This window comes from Chiloscyllium plagiosum, unplaced genomic scaffold (genome assembly GCF_037043375.1).
Source record: "Chiloscyllium plagiosum isolate Xiang-an unplaced genomic scaffold, Cpla_swu_hap1 HiC_scaffold_13, whole genome shotgun sequence".
Lineage (NCBI taxonomy): Eukaryota > Metazoa > Chordata > Chondrichthyes > Orectolobiformes > Hemiscylliidae > Chiloscyllium > Chiloscyllium plagiosum.
Genome location: NW_028270151.1, coordinates 13,173,363 through 13,195,109, shown reverse-complemented (window position 1 = coordinate 13,195,109; position 21,747 = coordinate 13,173,363). Strand labels below are relative to the sequence as shown.

At 45.2% G+C, this 21,747-nt stretch overlaps 1 protein-coding gene across 2 annotated transcripts in view; it reads right to left on the bottom strand.

Moving 5' to 3' along the window:
* The window catches only part of hps3 (HPS3 biogenesis of lysosomal organelles complex 2 subunit 1), a 71,228-nt gene that overhangs the window by 9,693 nt on the left and 39,788 nt on the right, over positions 1-21,747 (bottom strand). For both annotated transcript variants that reach the window (XM_087993328.1, XM_043702683.2), the window contains 6 exons: positions 21,430-21,538; positions 21,170-21,351; positions 16,503-16,680; positions 14,674-14,904; positions 12,093-12,269; positions 294-497 (listed from right to left, as the gene is read on the bottom strand). In XM_087993328.1, the coding sequence (XP_087849454.1) occupies positions 294-497; positions 12,093-12,269; positions 14,674-14,904; positions 16,503-16,680; positions 21,170-21,351; positions 21,430-21,538 (1,081 nt within the window). The remainder of the gene's footprint in view (positions 1-293; positions 498-12,092; positions 12,270-14,673; positions 14,905-16,502; positions 16,681-21,169; positions 21,352-21,429; positions 21,539-21,747) is intronic.

The following is a 21,747-nucleotide window of genomic DNA, read 5'->3' as shown; positions in this document are numbered from 1 at the left end:
GAGAGAGAGTGTCTGAGAGAGAGTGTCTGAGAGAGAGTGTGTGGCAGAGAGAGAGAGAGAGCATGTGTGTGAGAGAGAGAGACAGAGCGAGTCTGTGAGAGTGAGTGAGAGTGTGTATGTGTGGATGTGAGAGAGAGAGAGAGAAAGAGAGAGTAGAAGGTGAGTGAGTTTGCAGACAGACTTGCACTTATATAGTGTCTTTCACCCTCTCAGGACTGCTGATGAAGTCTGTGTGAAGGGCAGTCGATGTAACGTAGGAGATGGTACTGTAAAGAGTGGAAGCAGGCACCTACCAGGTCCTCGATGGTTTTCAGGGGGCTCTTGTCAGGCTGTTGTTTGTGAGATATTCTCTGGATATACACTGACACCAGCTTCATCAGCAGGAGCTGGACCAGCGGGTCCTGACTGCATCCTATCAACATGGCTTCCCAGAAATCCACCAGGAGCTGTGGAGTCTCTGCCTCGGTTTCATCATCACCATCTTTCCCGCAGAGCACCTGCAAACATCAGCGTTGGCTGTTAGAATATCCCCACCTACAACAGACCTCCAGCCCCCACTTTCATTTCCAACATCAAGTATATCAAAGGGCAGCATAAAACTGTTGGGGAGATTAAGTGAGCAAGATTAATGCACAAAGACAAGACTGATTGCAGCTTAGAATTAGAGAGGTCTACAGCACTGAAAAAAAGTCCTTCGACCCATCACATGTGCATCAGTCAAAAAAAAAACCACTTAACTATCCTGATCCTATTTCCCAGCACTTGGCCCATAGCCTTGTATGATTTGGCAAGTGCACATCTAAATACTCCTTCAATGTTATAAGGGGTTTGTACCTCTCCTACCCTTACAGGCAGTGAGTTCCAGATCCTACCATCCTCCGGGTGAAAAAGATTATCTGCACATCCCTTCTGCCCCTTACCTTAAATCCATGCCCCTGTTCAAGATCCCTCCATCAAAGGGAAGTGTTCCTTCCTGTCGACACTGTCTATGTTGCTTATAGAATTGCTACAGTGCAGATATTTGGCCCATCAGGTCTGCATTGACCCTCCAAAGAGCATCCCAGCCTTTTTCCAGAATTCCCGTGGCCAATTCACATCTTTGTGACTGTGGGAGGAAACCAGAGAATGTGGAGGAAACCCACTCAGACACTGGGACAATGTTCAAACTGTACATCGCCCGAGGGTGGGATCGAAGCCAGGTCCCTGGCGCTGTGAGGCTGCAGTGCTAACCACTGGGCCACCAGGCCGCTTGTCGTAACTTGACACATCTCATCATCTCCCCCTTAAGTTTGCTTTGATCCACGGATAACAACCCTAGTCTGTCCAATCTTACTTTGTTAAGAACAAAGAACAGTATAGCACAGGTGCAGGCCCTTCAGCCCATCAAGACTGTGTCAACACGTGTTACCCTTCTAAATTAAAAACATTTTGTCTCTACGTGGTCTGTATCCCTCTATTTCCTGCCCATTCGTGTATCTGTTAAGATACCTCTTAAATGTTGCTTCTGTATCTGTCTCCACCACGTCCTCTGGCAGCACATTCCAGGCACTACCAGCCTCTGTGTAAAATAAACTTCCCTCTTACATCTCTTATAAACTTTCCCCCTTTTATCTTGAACCTAAGTCCCCTCATTATTGAACAAGTAACTTTGGCTTGATTTCAAATTAAAGAGTGATAATAAAGGATTAAAAGTCAGGTTTAGGACTGATGGTGGGTTGTTTTTCACATTAAAGGGTTAATTTGAACTTTGTGCCTGTGTAAGGTGACTGAAGCCATCCCTCCATTTGCTTCCATTGAGCTAAATTCACATGCAAAGGAAAAAATCCTGCAGGATCCAAGGGAAAAGAAAACATGTCGATTGATTGACATGTAATTGGATAGTCCTTTCAATGGACTGCATGATGGGTTTCTATTTTAAGTGTAGACCATTAGCTCCCTCTGCTGGTCCCCAATATAGTTGCACAAAATGATCACCACAGTGCACTCCCAGCTGTTGTTCAAATGAGCAATTACTCTCACTGTGAAAACCGGGCTTATGGGATAAGAAACAACTAACACTATGTCACATTATAAAAAATGCAAAATCAACACATCATGGCATTCTAACCAGAACTCCATTAATAAACACATCAATTTAGACCCATCTACCTTCCCTTGAAAATAGAACTGGAAATGACAACACCCACCTAGTTAAAACCAAGAGCTATAAATAGATTTGCGGGACATACCACCAGCACTTCACTGGAGACTCTCACTGATGTTACCTAGTCGTAGTGACGAAACGTCTGACAACAAATCTTCCAGCTCAGCGAGCTAACTTACATACTTAAAATCTATGTTTCAAGTGGAAATTTCTAAGCCAATGATGAAAGATGCAAGATTTCTTTCCAAAAGGTGAGAGAATCAGTCAACTGTGAAATGGGGTGTGCAGGTACAACGTGGTCCCAATCATATTCAGAATGTTGGATCAAGTCAATCTCAGAATTACTTGATGGAATCAGTTGGAGTGGTAACGAGATTTATGTTTTAAGTTTAAGTCAGAGACATCGAAGAGTATACAACCAGGCCAATACACAATTATTTAAGTCAATCACCTGGGTTTAGTCATGGAGGACTTACTGAATAACCTTTGAACACTTAATGAGACCAAAGTTAATTAACAGGTGCATTGTAATAGTGACAAGTATGGAAGTTATTAAGGCAGTAATGTAGATAATTTAGTGTTACAATGTATGCCTGGGATCATGTTACAGTGCTCCTGTAACAGATAATGGTAGTGCATTGTGATAGGTCAGTTAAATCACTGGGAGATGAGCTAATGCTGAAGATGATTTGGAGATGCCGGTGTTGGACTGGGGTGTACAAAGTTAAAAATCACACAACACCAGGTTATAGTCCAACAGGTTTAATTGGAAGCACACGAGCTTTCGGAGCGACGCTTCTTCATCAGGTGATAATGGAGGGCTCGATCGTGACACAGAATTTATAGCAAAAATTTACAGTGTGATGTAACTGAAATTATACATTGAAAAATTGATTGTTAAGCCTTTCATCTGTTAGAATACAGTGATAGTTTCACTTCTTTCATGTGTAAATCACAAAACTTTTTTTTAATGTTGCATTCTTGGGTTAGCTGTTAACAATGGTGATAGCTAGACAATATGTTGAAGGTGTTGGCCCCCTGTGTTCTCTGTCTATACCATGATGTTTAGTTTGATTCTAATCTAAAAAGTGAGATAACAGAGTTTTACATAAATTCATGCAGTTTTTGAGCTCCGAGTTCTACATGAATGCATGCAGTTTTTGAGCAAAGTACAATGTAACTCTGCAAGTACAAATTCACCCCACAAAATATATGTGTGCATGTAGGTCTTTGTCTGTGTGTTTGTGTGTGTCTGTCTGGGTTGGGGGTTGTGAGTGTGCGAAAGTGTGTGTGTGTGTGTGTGTGTGTGTGTGTGTGGTGTGCAATGAGTGCAGAGTCTCTTAAGTCTGTGAGGGGGTGCATGTGGGAGCGTGCGTGTGTCTGTGTGCGCGTCTGTCTGTACCTGTGTTCATGTGTATGTGAGAGTGTGTATGTGTAGGAATATCTGTGTGTGTGTGTGTAGTGCAATGGTGATCACCTGTAATGTGACATGAACCCAAGGTCCCGGTTGAGGCCCTCCCTAAGGGTACCGAACTTAGCTATCAGCTCTGCTCGGCCACTTTTTTTCTCTGCTGCCTGTCCCGAAGTCCACCTTGGAGGATGGTCACCCGAAGGTCCGAGGCTGAATGTCCTGGACCACTGAAGTGTTCCCCAACTGGGAGGGAACCCTCCTGTCTGTTGAGTGTTGTGCGGTGCCCATTCATCCGTTGTCGTAGCCTTTGCTCGGTTTCCCCAATGTACCATGCCTCTGGGCATCCTTGCCTGCAACGTATAAGATAGACAACGTTGGCTGAGTGACATGAGTACCTACCATGTACGAGGTGGGAGGTGTTCCCACGCGTAATAGTGGTATCTATGTCCACACTCTGACACGTCTTGCAGCGTTCACCATGACAGAGTTGTATGGAGTTGTCCTGAGAGTCGGGCAGTTTGCTACGAACAATGATCTGTTTGAGGTTTGTTTAAAGGCAAGTAGTGGAGGTGTGGGGAGGGTCTTGGTGAAGCGCTCATCCTCATTGATAATGTGTTGCAGGTCACGAAGAACATGGCGTAATTTTTCAGCTCCTGAGAAGTACTGAACAACGAAGGGTACCCTGTCAGTTGCAGCACATGTCTGTCTCCTGAGGAGGTCATTACAGTTCCTTGCTGTGGCACGTCGGAACTGGCGGTCGATGAGTTGAGCATCGTACCCTGTTCTTGTGAGGGCATCCTTGAGTACTTCCAGGTGTCCGTCACGTTCCTCCTCATCTGAGTAGATCTGGTGTATGCGTAGGGCTTGTCCGTAGGGAATGGCTGTTTTAATTTTTTGGGTGGAAGCTGGAGAAGTGTAGCATTGAGGTTGTCTGTGGGTTTGCGGTAGAGTGTGGTGCTGAGGTGTCCATCCTTGATGGAGGCACATGTGTCCAAGAATGAGACAGATAATCGAGAGTAGTCCATGGTGAGTTTGATGGTGGGATGAAACTCGTTGATGTCACTGATAAAACTACACAGTGACATCAACTACACAGTGACTCTGCACTCATTGCACACTTGCAGAGTTACATTGTACTTTGCTCAAAAACTGCATGCATTCATGTAGAACTCTGTTATCTCACTTTTTAGATTAGAATCAATCTAAACATCATGGTATAGACAGAGAACACAGGGGGCCAACACCTTCAACATATTGTCTAGCTATCACCATTGTTAACAGCTAACCTGAGAATGCAACATTTAAAAGGTTTTGTGATTTACACATGAAAGAAGTGAAACTATCACTGTATTCTAACAGATGAAAGGCTTAACAGACAATCAATTCTTCAATGTATAATTTCAGTTACATCACACTGTAAATTTTTGCTATAAATTCTGTGTTACGATCGAGCCCTCCACAATCACCTGATGAAGGAGCGTCGCTCCGAAAGCTAGTGTGCTTCCAATTAACCGAGCTGGGAATTTGTGTTGCAGACGTTTCGTCCCCAGTCTAGGTGACATCCTCAGTGCTTGGGAGCCTCCTGTGAAGCGCTTCTGTGATCTTCCCTCCGGCATTTGTAGTGGTTTAAATCTGCCATGAAACAACACGACCAGCTATCCTTAGTAGCCGCACACTACTATTATAGGACAAGCCAAACAGAGAACAGCCGGGGAATTCCTAGAGGCATGGCACTCATCCACAGATTCAATCAACAAGCACATCGACCTGGACCCAATATACCGGCCACTGCAGCGGACAGCTGGAACGGACAACGGGATGCGGCAGATTCAAACCACTATAAATGCCGGAGGAAACATCACAGAAGTGCTTCACAGGAGGCTCCCAAGCACTGAGGATGTCACCTAGACAGGGGACGAAACGTCTGCAACACAAATTCCCAGCTCGGCGAACAGAACCACAACAACGAGCGCCCGCGCTACAAATCTTCTCCCAAACTTTGCTTCCAATTAAACCTGTTCGACTATAACCTGGTGTTGTGAGATTTTTAACTGAAGATGATGGCATTGTAATGTGATAGGTTAAGTGTGATGGGAGGAACCACTGTGGCTGATGATGATTAGTTTAGAAAGACAAAGCAAGCCAGCATGACTGGCTATGCTAATGTTATCCGATAAGTGCGGGACCGACAAATCGTACAAACTAGATAAAAACAATGACTACAGATGCTGGAAACCAGATTCTGGATCAGAGTGGTGCCGGAAAAGCACAGTTCAGGCAGCATCCGAGGAGTAGGAAAATAAACGTTTCAGCCCATCCAAATTGTATAAACTGGAGAACAAAGAAATTGTGTGGAGCCAGGGAAGCCATTTTTGCTGGCTCTCGCAGCTTTGATTTTGCAACATTAAAGTTTAATTTCGTGAAGGATTTTCTGCGTTCTCCTGGTAATTTTTTTTTCTAGAACATGGAGTGATTCTTCCACAACACAAGCTGCAGGCTAAACCTTGAATATAGATTTAGTTTTATGGTTTGTGCAGGCTAACAGGAAGTCAGTCGTTAAGATTTGAAGTAAACGCTTGGCAAAACCAATAAAGTTATATTGAACTATTGGATAGGCTTCAGTTTACCCAAAAAAGTAATAAAATGAGAGGAAATAAAATATGAGGAGAAATAAGCAAGTGACATAAAAATGGACAGTAACAGCCTCTTTAAATATATACAAAAGGAACCGAAAGGCTAAAGTAAACACAAATCGCTTGGAGAACAAAGTTGGGAATATAGTAATGGGGAACGAGGAAATGGCAGAGAATTGAATATATCTGTTTGCTTCAGCAGACAATACTAACAGCATTCCAAAAATACTCAATAATTAAGAAGCTAAAGGGTGAAAGAAAACGAAAGTGATAATGATCACTTGAGGAAAAGGTATTCAGGAAACTCATGGAGAGCGAAGGTCCAACAGGTCCGAGACCTGATGGCTTACATTCTAGGACCTTAACGGAAGTACATGCAGAGATAGTGGATGCTCTGAAAGTAATCGTTAGGGTCTGGAAAAAATCCCAGAGGACTGGAAAACCGACAATGTAACACTTGTTAAGAAAGAGAGGGAGACAATAAACATGTAGCTGCAGGTAATTAGTTATTGAAAAAATGTTAAGCATCTATTATGAAGAATGGAACAGCACAACATTTAGAAATATGATTCAGCAGATTCAACATGGTTTGGGAAAGAACAATTGCTGTTGAAACTTTATTGCTGGAACAGCACAGCAGGTCAGGCAGCATCCAAGGAACAGGAGATTGGACGTTTCGGGCACAGGCCCTTCTTCAGGCATTCCTGAAGAAGGGCCTGTGCCCGAAACGTCGAATCTCCTGTTCCCTGGATGCTGCCTGACCTGCTGTGCTGTTCCAGCAATAAAGTTTCAACTTTGATCTCCAGCATCTGCAGACCTCGCTTTCTCCCCGAAAGAACAATTGCATCTAACAAATTTATTGCAATTCTCTAAGGAGGTAAGTAGCAGGAAAGATAAATGAGGAACCAGTAAATGTAACATATTTGGACTTTCAATAGACATTTGGCAAGATATTGCACATAAATCTACTTAATAAAGTAAGAGCCCATGGTGTTGAGGGTAGCCTCAGCCTGGATAAAGGACTGGTTAACGAACAAAAGACAGTTAGGATAAAGTGGGCAGCTCAGTGGTTAGCACTGCTGCCTCACAGCACCAGGGTTCGATTCCACCCTCAGGTGACTGTCTGTGTGGAGTTTGTACATTCTCCCCGTGTCTGCGTGGGTTTCCTCCGAGTACTCCAGTTTCCTCCCACAGTCCAAAGATGTACAGGTTAGTTGGATTGGCAACGCTAAATGCCCATGGTGTCAAAAGATGTGGGTTAGTTGTGAGAAATGCAGGGTTACAGGGGAGAGAGTGTGAGGATCGGATGCTCTAAAGAGGATTGGTGTGGATTTGATGGGTCATACACAATCCCTCCAGCATGGAAGCAGGCTGTAATTCTAAATGGGGATATTTTCAGGATGAGAATCTGTAACTGGCAGGGATCAGTGCTGGCATTACAAATATCTGCAATATATATAATGATTTGGATGATGGAGATGAACATACTAGACTGAAGCATGTGGACATCATAAAGGTAGGTGCGATAGTGAGTGATATGAAAGACACAGAGGAATATGGGCAGATTAGCAAGTGACTGTAATAAGGGAAGTTGTGAGGTCATGCACTTGGGCAGGAATGGAGCAGCTGAATATTACATAATTGAGGGAAATACTTCAGGAAACTTCTCTATATCTCAAAAAGCTAGCTGTCAGACCACAACAACACGACGGTTGGAGGAAGTGCGCCTCATCTTCCGCCTAGGAACCCTCCAACCTCAAGGGATGAACTCGGATTTCACCAGTTTCCTCATTTCCCCTCCCCCCACCTTGTCTCAGTCAAATCCATCGAACTCAGCACCGCCTTCCTAATCTGCAATCTTCTTCCTGACCTCTCCGCCCCCACCCCAGTCTGACCTATCACCCTCACCTTGACCTCTTTCCACCTATCGCATTTCCAACTCCCCCAAGTCCCTCCTCCCTACCTTTTATCTTAGCCTGCTGGACACACTTTCCTCATTCCTGAAGAAGGGCTTATGCCCGAAACGTCGATTCTCCTGTTCCCTGGATGCTGCCTAATGCTGTTCCAGCAACACATTTTCAGCTCTGATCTCCAGCATCTGCAGCCCTCACTTTCTCCTCCTAGCTGTCAGGTATAGTGGGCATGTGGAATGTTGGGCTTTATTTCAAAGGAAGTGGAGTATAACCATAGGGAGAAAACTATACAAGAGACTAGTCCAACCACAGCTGTTGCACTGTGAATCATTTGGGACCTTTATCGAAGCAAAGATATAGAGAGGAACTCGATTACCTGAATAACAATTATCCAAATATCGGATTATCTGAAAGTGATCTCAAAGTCCTGATAGAAACATTATGTCAAAGAGCTGTTTCAACCCTGATCACATCTTTTGTTTACAGGTACAATAATTAAAAACGAACCTGGCTCACTGAAAGGCTGCCAAGAACAGTCCTGGACAGTCCAGGCACTGTCTCTAAATGACTGACCTCCTACCCACTCTCTCTCTCCCCACACTTTCCCTGGAGTTCTACATATGGGTGAACCATGAACCCGTTCCCCCCCCCACTTCCCCAGATAATCTCTCCAACACTGTCCTGTACAGAGCAGAGGTGGAACCTGTCAAAATGTGGTGTGCGTGTGTGTGTGTGTCTGTGTGTGTCTGTGTGTGTGTGTGTGTGTGTATCTGTCTGTGTGGCTCTGTGTGTGCGGCTCTGTGTGTGTGTGTGACTGTGAGTGTGTGTGTGTGTGTGTGCGTGCGCGTGCACGCGTGTGGCTCTGTGTGTGTGTGGCTGTGTGTGTGTGTGTGTGTCTGTCTGTGTCTGTCTGTGTGTGTGACTGTGAGTGTGTGTGTGTGTGCACGCATGCGTGTGGCTCTGTGTGTGTGTGGCTGTGTGTGTGTGTGGGAGTCAGAGTGTGGCTGTGTGTGTGTGCGTGAGTCTGAGTGTGTCTGTGTGTGTGTGTCTGTGTGTGAGAGGCTGTGTGTGTGAGAGGCTGTGTGTGTGTGAGAGGCTGTGTGTGTGTGTGTGAGAGGCTGTGTGTGTGTGAGAGGCTGTGTGTGTGTGAGAGGCTGTGTGTGTGTGAGAGGCTGTGTGTGTGTGCTATTTGGAGACTTACCCCACAAAGACAGCTGTTGGTGTACAGTCCGGCTGCCCAGGGGGCAGGGAGGGGTGGGCAGCAGACGGGGGGTCAGACGGTCGGTGGGAGCAGATGGAGGAGTGGAGTTTGGGCTGCGGGGTTGGGGGACAGGCGGGAGGCGGTGTTGGACAGGTTGGGAACGAGTTGGGGCGGGGGCGTGGTGGGAATGGATGGGAGAACAGAGTCTCGCGCACACTGTGTGCTTTTGCCTAGTCTCCTGAACGGGGAGCAGATTTCACAGAAAACTCCGAGACCCAGAGGAAATCAATTAACTGAATAATCAATTATCTAAATGAAATAATGCCCACCCATCCCATTCGGATAATCGAGATCCCTCTGTACTGGTATTGGAGGCAGTCCAGACGAAAGTTCCCTAGACTGACAGCAGGCATAGAGGGACTGACTGTCCCAATGGAGTTTAGAAGAATGAGAGGTGACCTCATTGAAACATATTCAATTATTTTTTATTAGATTCCCTACAATGTGGAAACAGGCCCTTCGGTCCAACAAGTCCATATCGACCCTCCAAGGAGCAACCCACCCAGACCCACTCCCCCAGTCTACATTTACCCCTGACTAATGCTGTGAGCAATTTGGCATGACCAATTCACCTAACCTGCACATCTTCAGATTGTGGGAGGAAACCGGAGCAAGCTCACACAGACACGGGGAGAATGTGCAAACTCCACACAGATGGTCACCCAACATGGGAATCGAACACGGCTCCCTGGTGCTGTGAGGCAGCAGTGCTAACCACTGAGCCACCGTGCTGCTGACAGGATTAGATGCAGAAATCTTGTTTCTCTTTGCAGGACAGTCTAAGGCCAGAGGAGATGATCTCAGAATAAGGGGCCACCCCAGGTGAGACAAATGAGGAGGAATTTCTTCTTTCAGACGGGAGTGAATCTATGGAACTCTTAATCAAAGAGGGCTGTCGAGGCTGGGTCATTGAGTATATTCAAGGCTGAGATACAGATTTTTAATCAGGAAGGGAATCAAGTGTTATGGGGAAAAGTTAGGAAAGTGGAGTTGAGGATTATCACATCAGCTGTGATCATATTGAACAGCACAGCAGACTCGATGGGCTGAATGTGCCACATCTGCCTCTAGATGTTACATCATGTTCAGTTTTAGCTACCACATTTTAGGAAGGATGGCACGAATGGAGAGGGTGTTAAGGATGACACCGGGGAACCTGGGATTTTTCAAATAGTTTTTTCATAGGATGCATTGGTTGTCCATCCCCAATTACCCTTAAACGGAGGTGCTTGCTCAATTAAGAGCCTGATGTCACACGTAGGCCAGACTGGGTAAGGATGACCATTTTATTCCTCTGAAGGAGATGAATGGACCAGATGGGGGCTTATTACAACAAACAATAGCGAGGCAAGCTCTAAGTTCCCAATTTAGTCATTAATATTAAATTCCATGAGCTACCTTGAATCGATTTTAACCTAAGGAATTCCTTACAGCAGAGGGCTGGGTCATTAAGCACATTCAAGGCTGAGAGATCCAGATTTCGAGTCCATGAGGGAATCAGAAGGTGATGCAGCAAAGGTAAGAAGTAGAGTTAAGGATTATCAGATCAACCGTGTTAAAAATCACACAACACCAGGTTACAGTGTTGGACTATAACCTGGTGTTGTATGATTTTTAACTTTGTCCAACTCAGTCCGGCACTGGCTACTCCACATCACAGATCAACCATGAGCTCATTAAGTGGTGAAACAGACTCACTGGGCTGAATGGCCTACTTCTGCTGCTTTGTGTTATGATCTTATTTGCCTGGGCCTCTGAAACAACTATCTATTGAGTCCTCATCCACATACAGTGTGTGTAGTAGAAGTGTACCAAGCAATGTAACATTTTGATAGCATTAATGATTGGTGGCTCGGTGGTTAGCACTGCAGCCTCCCAGCGCCAGGGACGCAGGTTCAATTCCAGCCTCGGGTGACTGTCTGTGCGGAGTTTGCACATTCTCCCCGTATCTGCGTGGGTTTCCCACAGGTGCTCCGGTTTCTTTGCATGGTCCAAAGACCCTTCGGCCCAACAAGTCCAAAGAGTAACCTTCCCAGATGTGTTCCCTTACGTTTACCCCTGACTAATGCGCCTAACCTAGAAATCCCTGAACACTATGGACAATTTAGCATGACTAATCCACCTAACCTACACAGCTTTGGACTGTGGGAGGAAACTGGAGCACCCATTTGTGGGTTAGGATGGATTGGCCATGGAAATTTTCCCAGCATCCAGGAACGTGCAGGCTAGGTGGGTTAGCCATGGGAAATGCAGGGTTATAGGGATGGGGTGTGGGCCTGGCTGGGATGCTCTTTGGAGGGTTGGTGTGGACTCAATGGACCAAATAGGTCTGCTTCCAAGCTGCAGGAATTCTGTACTTCTGTAAGAGCACACTCTGTTTGGAGGTTGCAACGAGGGAACATGGACATTAGCAGGAGGGGGTGGAAGGTGAGAATTGTTTTGAAAGCAATTATTTACAATCTCGATGACCAAGAATGCAGATTCTACAGTAACTTTCAAAAGGGAACTAGATTCATACGAGAAAGGGAAACATTTGTACAGCTTTCAGGAAAGACCAGGGGATAGCAGTAACAAAAAGCAGCAGAGACTAGATGGGTCAAGTGTGTTTCCTCATCAGTTTAACATTCCATGACTCGATATACAGCACTCGCCTCACAGGGAGCCTCACTATTGGTGCTCAGGTGGAACCAAAAATACGTTGCACGAAAATACAGAAATAAATACCACTCACCTTAAAGAATAATTCAGCTTCTTCGAGGTTGATCTTGTGACTTTCCAGTAAAGCAACAAAGCTGGCTACCAGAAGGCCCGGCTGATTCCTCTCCAGCTGGCGAGATAACTCCGTTACCACGACGCCATGATGTCGTAGGAGATTCGGTTCGGCCACAAATCCAGAAACTAATCTCGTCTGGCAATAGAAAAACAAAGCAGAGTGGGCAATGTAACACGTTGCATTAATCCGCAGCCCAGAGCTTTCACAGCTTGGGCCAGTTTCAGAAGGACAACACACTCCCTATTTAGCCAAAGGTCCACTCACTGAATTGCATCAAAAGCATTTGCTGACAATGCTTTATTAATTCAAATCCCAGATACGTTTCCCTGCTTATTCAGAAAAATGAGGGAGGATCTAATTGAAAGTTACAGAATACTGAATGGCCTGGACAGAGTAGATGTTGGGAAGGTGTGTCCATTGGTAGGTGAGACTAGGACCCAAGGGCACAGCCTTAGAAGATAAAGAGAAACTTCTCCAACCAGAGAGTGGTGAATCCATGGAATTCACTGCCACAGAAGGCTGTAGAGGCCAGGTCATTGAGTATATTTAAGACTGAGATAGATAGGTTCTTGAGTACCAAAGGTTACTGGAAGAAGGCAGGAGAATGGGGTTGAGAAACTTGGCCATGATTGAATGGCAGAGCAGATTCGATGGGCTGAATGGCCTAACTTCTGCTCCTATGTCTTATGGTCTTATTGTTAGATTTGGGATATCCAGTGACATTCATAGAATAGAGACTTGGGATTGGGGGGTGGGGGGCAGGGGTGAGGGTATGGGGGGGGGGGGGGGGGGGGGGGGGGGGAGGGTGGGTGGAGAAAACATTAGAAGACAGCCAAGAACTACTGATTAGCAGATGCCAATCTTCATTGAATCCCTTACAGTGCAGGTAGGAGCCATACAGTTTGCATCAGCCCTTCGAAGAGCATCTCACCCAGACCCTTCATCCCCTACACTACCCCCCATTAACCATGGCTATTTTACCTTACCTGCACATTTCCTTTCCTTTCCCTAGTATCTGCTGAACTCAGATGCTAGCTTTTTGGATGAGAAATCCAAAATCCCTGTTTTGCTTGGTTCCATAGCTCGATCCAACATCGAGGGCCAAAGAGCCTGTACTGCACTGTAATGTTCTATGTTCTATGCATTGAAATGCTTTCTCCATTTCAATGATATTCAGCTCCTCTATTCTTTCTGCCAAAGTGTGTAACCTCGCAATTTCCCATGCTATAGTTCATCAGTACAGCTTCAAATGTTTTAGAAATTGCAGTTTTAATGCTTCTTATCCTTAACCTAATATAAGGTTGGCATGGAACTTCACCAGTATGGGTCAGATGGGCTGAATGACCTGCTTCTGTTAAGTTCTATGCAATTAACAAGGGGACAATGGCAATGCCAAGAAATGTCAGAGTGGTCCAGTTTTTAAGGAATGCAGAGAAACACAATCTTGGCACAACACAGGCCAATATGGAGGGTAAATATTCCCCGTTCAGAGGAAGGGTCACTCCACTCCATCTGTGATTTCTCTTCACAGATGCTGCCAGACCTCCTGAGCTTTTCCAGTCATTTATTCTAGAACACGATAGTTCCAATCCTATGCAACCCCACGCAACACAAAAATCACACAATGCAAATAACACTGAGATGTTGGCAATCTAATCGCGGTCAAGCCAATATATGTTTTACGAGTTCCCAATTCACCAAGCACGTTACAGCCAATTACAGTTAATGAAAGATGCGCAATAGCAGGACTGACTGTATTTTTGCCTCTGATTTATATGATCTGCAGTTCTTTCGGTTTTCATGAAGAATAAATTTCCTCTATTTTACTCTAATAACACACAAATCTCACGGAAACACCCTAGGACACAACTGGCAGGACAATTTAACTTCATATCCCAGTTAGCCTTACAGCTGAGTGTGGAGTTGGAAACGTCACAGAGCGGATAGGAAGGATGAACAGGATAAAAGGAACGAGGAGGCGTAGATTTAAAATGACGCGCAAATGAAGTGAGGGTGATGGGAGACCAAACCATTTTCACCCAGTGAGTAGTTAGGGTCTGGAACGCTCTGAGCAGAAACGTGGTGGAGGTTGATTTAATTGAGGCATTGGATGATGATTTGGGTAGAAACAGTGCGCAGGGATACGAGGGAAAGGTGGGAGATTGGCTCTGGGTAATAGAATGGTTGCAGGCACAATGGGCTGAATGGTTTTCTTCTTTGCTGTAACAATCTGTTATGCACAGAATGCAACTTACAATTGCCTGTTACTGAACTCAACAGGCCACCAATGTCTGCTCGACACTGTCGGAGCAACACTTTCCCAACCCTGTACTCTGCCACACTGTTTAAGAACTGACGAGGGATTCCCACGAGAGCTTGCATTTAGCGTCTGCTATGAAGTTAACTCCCTTTGATCCAATATATAAACCAAGGGGCAGTTGACCCACAGTCAGGCCATGCCAAGGTTGGCTCTTGGAAGTCTTGAGGGTAGCGGGAGCTGTAAGCAGAGATGAATGTACAAAACAAAAAAAAACTGCACCTCGGGATACTGCTCCATGGCCAACTGGTACTTTGCCAGGTCTTCCAGCCTCAGTGCCACCAATGCTTTGGTCAACGTCACCAGGGCTGATGGACTAATGGTCCCTAATCGCTCCAGATGGTCCCACGCAGTCCTGAGGCACACATTCCTCATACACGGGCTACACAAGGCGTGTGGGATGTGGGTGGGCTCGGCCAACTTGAATACATGTAACACCTGGTTGGCTGTTTCCTACGGGATTGAAAAAATATTACTGCAGCTGCAAAAGGCAAAGAAAAAGCACTTTGTTACGGGAATCTCCCAGAGTTCCAAACTTCATTGCATCATCACAAGTCAACTCTTTAATTTTTAAAATTCTGCTTTATAATCCTCAAGGAATTAAACAGAACAATGATCTGAATTGATATTGTGTCTTTGATAACTTGTGGAAGATCCCAAGGGGCTTTGCAGAATAGGACAGTAAGCCACATCGCAATATTTGGAGGCGACCAAGTGTAGCTGGAGGTGGAGAGGAGAGGAGGAGAGGAAAGATGGTGGAAGGAAGGACTGATGGAGGGAGAAGAGATGGGGGAGAGGGGAAATGGTGCTGAGTTTTCTCTCTGGAATTCTGGGGTTCAGGGCTCAGGCAGCTGAAGTCATAACTGTGAAGGATACCTGGATGCAAGAGGTTGACGTTGCAAAAACGTGCACCTCAGAGCGGTGTTGAAGGAGGTTACAGAGATAGGAAAGCGGTGAAAATTTTCAAAGTTGAAGAGTAGCCAGTATTACCTTGAACCAGCGAGTGCAGGACAGGCAAGATTAAGTACATTGGTGACAAACAAACTGCAGAACGCCCTGGTCAGAGACAAATACGTTGTCCAGTGTTTCTCCCCAAAATGTAAGAAACATTCCCAAAAGAATCAAACTGATATCAAAAATAAAGGAGTGATTGCAAACAGAGGATGGAGCAGTATAAAGGAAACTGAATAAATAACAGCTTTTCATTTGAAAGGTGGGGCAGATTAAGAAGGGAGATCAGAATTCTTAATTGCCAAAGAACAGGCAAACCCAAAACACGACTTCAACCTAAACTGTGATAGCAAAACACAAGTTCAAATGCAGCACAGTCAATGATTTTTGGAAGGTTTGCTGTCCAAAGAGCAACTGATGAACACGCAATGGATTCTGAACAGAACAAGATGCTGAAATCATTGGTTACAAATCTGAGGTGGAGAGATGGGGGAGTTTACATTGTTGGAGAAGTGGGCACGATGGGACCTTTCTCTGGGTCAGCTGGAGTCCTCCTGTACATCTACTTTCTCTGTTGAATGCTGAACATAAAAGCAATTTTACTCATTAGCTACATCCTCCAACTATTTGATTTATGAAGCTAACAGAGCACCATTTGAATATTAGACTATTTTGAACAGTCACGGCCAGGGGATGTTAGGCAGGATAGCCTGGAATACTTTGGTAAAAACAATGACTGCAGATGCTGGAAAGCAGATTCTGGAGTAGAGTGGTGCTGGAAAAGCACAGCAGTTCAGGCAGCATCCGAGGAGCCGAAAGATCAACGTTTTGGGCAAAAGCCCTTCATCAGGGATACAGGAAGAGTGCCTGAAAGGTGGAGAATACTTTGGTACATTAGCTGGAAATCAGAAATAAAAACAGAAGGTTCTGGGAATCACTCTGCAGGCATGAGAGAAACAGAGAGAGTTAAGTTTTCAAATAAAGGACTTTCCTTCAAAGTTCTGAAGACCGACTGAGCGCTCCCAGCAATTTCCGGTTTTAACAGAATACTCATGATCATGATTAGTTTGCATTCAGGAGTATATTTAAAAGCCACTTACTGCGCTTAGTGGCTCTTCAATCTCCTCATAGATAGAATGTTTTAAGTAGTACATAAATCCTTTTCCAAATTTCTGTGGGTCACCTTCCCATAAAAGCCTTCTGCTGATTAGGTTGCTCAGCGACAGACCCGACATCTTATAATAGGGAAGAGCAAGATGGAAATCATCCATTTCAAACCTATTGTCAAAATAAGTCAAAACAGCAGTGAAGTGTGATGTCAAAGAAAATATAAGTAAATAGGTTCAGTTCTACAAAGATGAATGTTGCTCAGTAAGAGATCAGAAAGTAAATTTAGAACAGTGAACTAACGGCATAATTTACAAGAAATTATGCAACTTTAGTTAAGTGCTTTCAGGATATCTATGATGCTTATCAATGGAATATTTACAATGCAGTGTCTTAAAACGCACACAGAAAACAGATCAAGTGAGGCTAACAGGCTCATGCTAGTGGATGGCACAGTGGTTAGCACTGCTGCCTCACAGTGCCAGAGACCTGGGTTCAATTCCCACCTCAGGCAACTGTCTGTGTGGAGTTTGCACATTCTCCCCGTGTCTGCGTGGGTTTCCTCCGGGTGCTCCGGTTTCCTCCCACAGTCCAAAAATGTGCAGGTCAGGTGAATTGGCCATGCTAAATTGCCTGTAGTGTTAGGTGTAGGGGTAATGGGTCTGGATGGGTTGCTCTTCAGAGGGTCGGTATGGGTTTGTTGGGCTGAAGGACCTGTTTCCACACTAAGTAATCTAATCGAATATTTTAGAGTTCAAAAGAATCAAGTTTCAATTCAGGAGAAGAGTTCCATAGAAGTGGGCTGGGTTTGTAGGCTGCCAGAGTTTACATAGTAGTCTTTAGACTCTCAGAACAAAAGCGGTTTTGGCCATCGGAACTGGAAAGAAGGCTCCACAATATCAAAATTGAAAAGGATACTAAACAGCTAAGAGAGGAGCAACACTTCACTGGGATTGAGTATCTGTAAAGGATGTTGCTGGAAATTGGTTGAAATGTTTTACTGTTTATGTTTTGATCTTTCTAAACTGACTTATTTATAGCTGTATTTATAGCTTTGTTTTATTCCTGTTGTGTAATAAATGTATGGGCTCATGTTAAAAAACATTGGCAGACTCACATTAATATGTTCAGTAATTAATCATCACTATGACCACCAACAAAAAATAAACTCTCAATCTTTCAAGCCAGGCTTCACTCTGGGATTGGACTAGTTCAGTGTTATCACCAGCAAGGACCGTAACGTAGCCTTTAGCAGAGATTACAAAGCCACAATTGCTCAATTTGGTTTTTGCTCAGGTATATAATTGGCTAATAGAAAACTAAGCAGCACAGTTCAATATTCATTCTAAAGGCAGAGGGACCTGGTAATACTGTATCATAGAATCTCTACATGTGGCAACAGGCCATTTGAGCCAACAAGTCCACACTAACTCTCTGAAGACTACCCCACCCAACCCCGTTCCCCTATCCTATTACTCTACATTTCCCCTTAATAATGCACCTCGCCAACATCCTGACCACTGCGCAACTTAGCATGGCCAATCCACCCTAACCTGCACATCGTTGGACTGTGGGAGGAAACCAGAGCACCCAGAGCAAACCCACACAGTCACAGGGAGACTGTGCAAACTCCACATAGACAGTCACCCGAGGTTGGAAGCGAACCTGGTGCTGTTTGGCAGCAGTGCTAACCACTGAGCCACTGTGCCACCTCACAGAAACACTATACAATTGCGCCACTTGAGAGAAATGTCACAGCAATCCTCGGGAAACACCAAAGCAGCAGTCACAGAATCATCTAACACAGAAAGGCTATTTGGCCCATTCATTGCTGTGCTGGTTCTCATTAAACTGTTCGATTAGTTTTTTTTCTTCACTTGCAAATGACATCAGTATCTCAGTGTGGAGGAGCTGACTCACCTACCTTGCTGCAAAATGAATAACTAATTATTAACTAGAAGACATATTAGGGTGAAAAATTAGCGGATGGATTATACCTGGGGAATTGGAAATATTTCATTTTGGTGGGAAGAATTGAAAAGTTTTTTTTTAAAAAATAGGTGAGACGTGAGTAAATGCTGGTAATTAAAAGGCTTCGGGTCTTCTTGTACACAGACTGTAGGTACACCAATTGGCAAAGTCAATGGACATTCAGTCGTTAGTTTGCAGCAGAGGTGGAAGGTGTTTTGGACACAGAGGGGATTGAGGGATTGGCAATTGAACGAATGGCCCAGCAGGCTTGAGGAGTTGGGAGTCTAATTCTGGCATCGTGTTTCTTCTGTCCACCTAGAGGTCCTACAGCTCACCACCACCTTCTCAAGGGCAACTGGGGACGGGCAATAAATGCTGACCCAGCCAGCGATGTTCACACCTTACAAATGATCTTAAAAAAATGTAAGACAAATAAGGGACGGGGGAGGAACACGGGTGAGGGGGACACCCAGATACAGTGGTGGGGGGGGGGGGGTGAGGGGAACACAAACAGATACACCAGGGGAGCAAGGGGACACACACCCAGATGCAATGGGGGTGGGGGGCAGGGGGAACACACCCAGATGTAGCAGGAGGAGGCACACACCCAGATACAGTGGTTTGGGGGGTGGGGGGAGAAGAGGGGGAGAATACACCCACATACAATGTGGGGGATCATTTGCATGTCACACTCTCAATCCTGTACAACACAGAATCATAGAATCCCTACAGGGTGGAAGCAGGCCATTTGGAGCAGCAAGTTCACACCGACCCTCCAAACAGCTTACACATCTTTGGACCATGGGAGGAGACAGGAGCAACCAGAGAAAATACACTGACGCAGGGAGAATGTGCAAACTCCACACAGACAGTCGCCTGAGGCTAGAATTGAACTTGTGTCACCAGTGCTGTGAGGCAGCAGTGCTAACCACTGAGCCACTGTGCTACTCAACAATACCAATAAATATCAACACTTCCATTTCTCTTCTCTCTCGCCCTTTACTTTTCCTTTTGATTAGGAAAAATCAAGAGCAGACTTCTGAAGGCAGGATCTAACCACCAGACAGGTCAAATTGCTCATAAAAACCTACAAAGGGGTGGACAGGGTAGATGCAGATCAGCTGATTCCCCTGGTTGAAGTGTCTAGAACCAGGAGGTATAAATTAAAAGGTGATGCTCCTTTGCTCTGAGATGAGAAGAAATGATTTTACTCAGAGGCTTGTGAACCTTTGGAGCTCTCAACCACAGCCGGCTGGGGGCGGTCCCTCTTTGAGTCTGTTCAAGTTTGAGATTGATGGATTTCTGATTGTGCAGGGTTACAGGAATGCGTGAGCAAAAGGTACTGAAGAGTTTGATCAGCCGTGATTGTGTTGAATTGTGGGGCAGGCTCAATGGGTTGAACTGCTCCCCTAGTGTTGAAATTCCCCACCCTAGGTAAAAAGGCACCTGCCAGTCATCTTACCTGTGTCCCTCATGATTTTATAAAACCACAGTCCCAAACTAAACTAATTCCACCTGCCTCTGCTTGGCCTACATCCCTCCAAACCTTTCTTATTCATGATTTGGAGACACCGGTGTTGGACTGGGGTGTACAAAGTTAAAAATCACAGGGTGGCACGGTGGCTCGGTGATTAGCACTGCTGCCTCACAGCATCAGGGTCCCAGGTTCGATTCCAGCCTCGGGCAACTGTCTGTGTGGAGTTTGCATATTCTCCCCGTGTCTGTGTGGGTTTCCTCCCGGTGCTCCGGTTTCCTCCCACAGTCCAAAGACGTGCAGGTTAGGTGAATTGGCCATGTTAAATTGCCAATAATGTTAGGTGCATTAGTCGGAGGGAAATGGGTCTGGGTGGGTTACTCTTCGGAGAGTCGGTGTGGACTTGTTGGGCCGAAGGGCCTTTTTCGACACTGTAGGGAATCTAAATCTAAAAACAACACCAGGTTATAGTCTAACAGGTTTAACTGGAAGCACTATAACTTGGTGTTGTGTGATTTTTAACTTTTCTATTCATGTACTCATCCAAATTAGATTAGATTACTTACAGTGTGGAAACAGGCCCTTCGGCCCAACAAGTCCACACCGACCCGCCGAAGCGTAACCCACCCAGACCCATTCTCCTACATTTACACCTTCACCTAACACTACGGGTAATTTAGCATGGCCAATCCACCGAACCTACACATTTTTGGATTGTGGGAGGAAATTGGAGCACCCGGAGGAAACCCACGCAGACATGGGGAGAATGTGCAAACTCCACACAGAGAGTCGCCTGAGGCGGGAATTGAACCCGGGTCTCTGGCGCTGAGAGGCAGCAGTGCTAACCACTGTGTCACCGTGCCGCCCACAAATGTTATTTTTAAAGTCACCCCTCAACCCCCTACCCTCCAGTCAAAATAGTCTCCGCCTGTCCTTATAACTCAAGTGCTTCACTCCTGGATTTTTGCATCGGACTTCTTCCAATGTGCGTACAGTCATTTCATCTATAACGTGATAGTTGCGTTCCTGTGTAACCCCATGCAATACAAATAACACGAAGTGTTGGCAATCTGGAGCCAACACACACTTTGTGTTTTAGCAACAGCATTCAAACCCTGTATGACCAAGCCTTGAGGCTAAATTAGCAAGCCTGGGTGCCAGCCATGTTCATCACAACGGAAATAAAACGGCTCAGCAAAGTTAGGAAGCACATACTCGCTGTAACAGTCACCCAGCTGGGTGCAGTTCTCCTTGAAAGCAGACACTAATTCTTCCCTGTCAGTCTGGCTGCAGACATCAGGTTCCAGGAGAGCTGCTTTTAACATCAGGTGGGCTTCACTCAGCAGGTGGACATAACTCTGTGGACTGCAGGCCTTGTATCTCTTGCTGTAGTCAACCTGCAACAGTGTTCAGACAAAGGTCAAATTCGGTACAGCCCCCAATGATCACATGAATGGCAAATGCAAACTGCTCACCATCTCCCTGCATAACTGAATCGTTGATATCATCTGAAGGCAATATAAGTTCCACCCGACTTCACTCGTGACTGATGGCAGGTTATTAGCAGCCTTGAACTTCTGAGGCCTACAAAAATGTAGAAGATCATTTGCCAGTAATTCTATTACGTCAGCCTGGAGTTAAACGGTAACAGTAATTGCAATCAAAGAAAATCACTAAATCAACTTAAGAGCAACTTTGTACAGTAGAATCAAGGAACTACCTGCCTAGTAAACTAAACATTCACCATAACCCAGTGGACTATATTAAATTCACATGTTCATTGCAGTCTTACA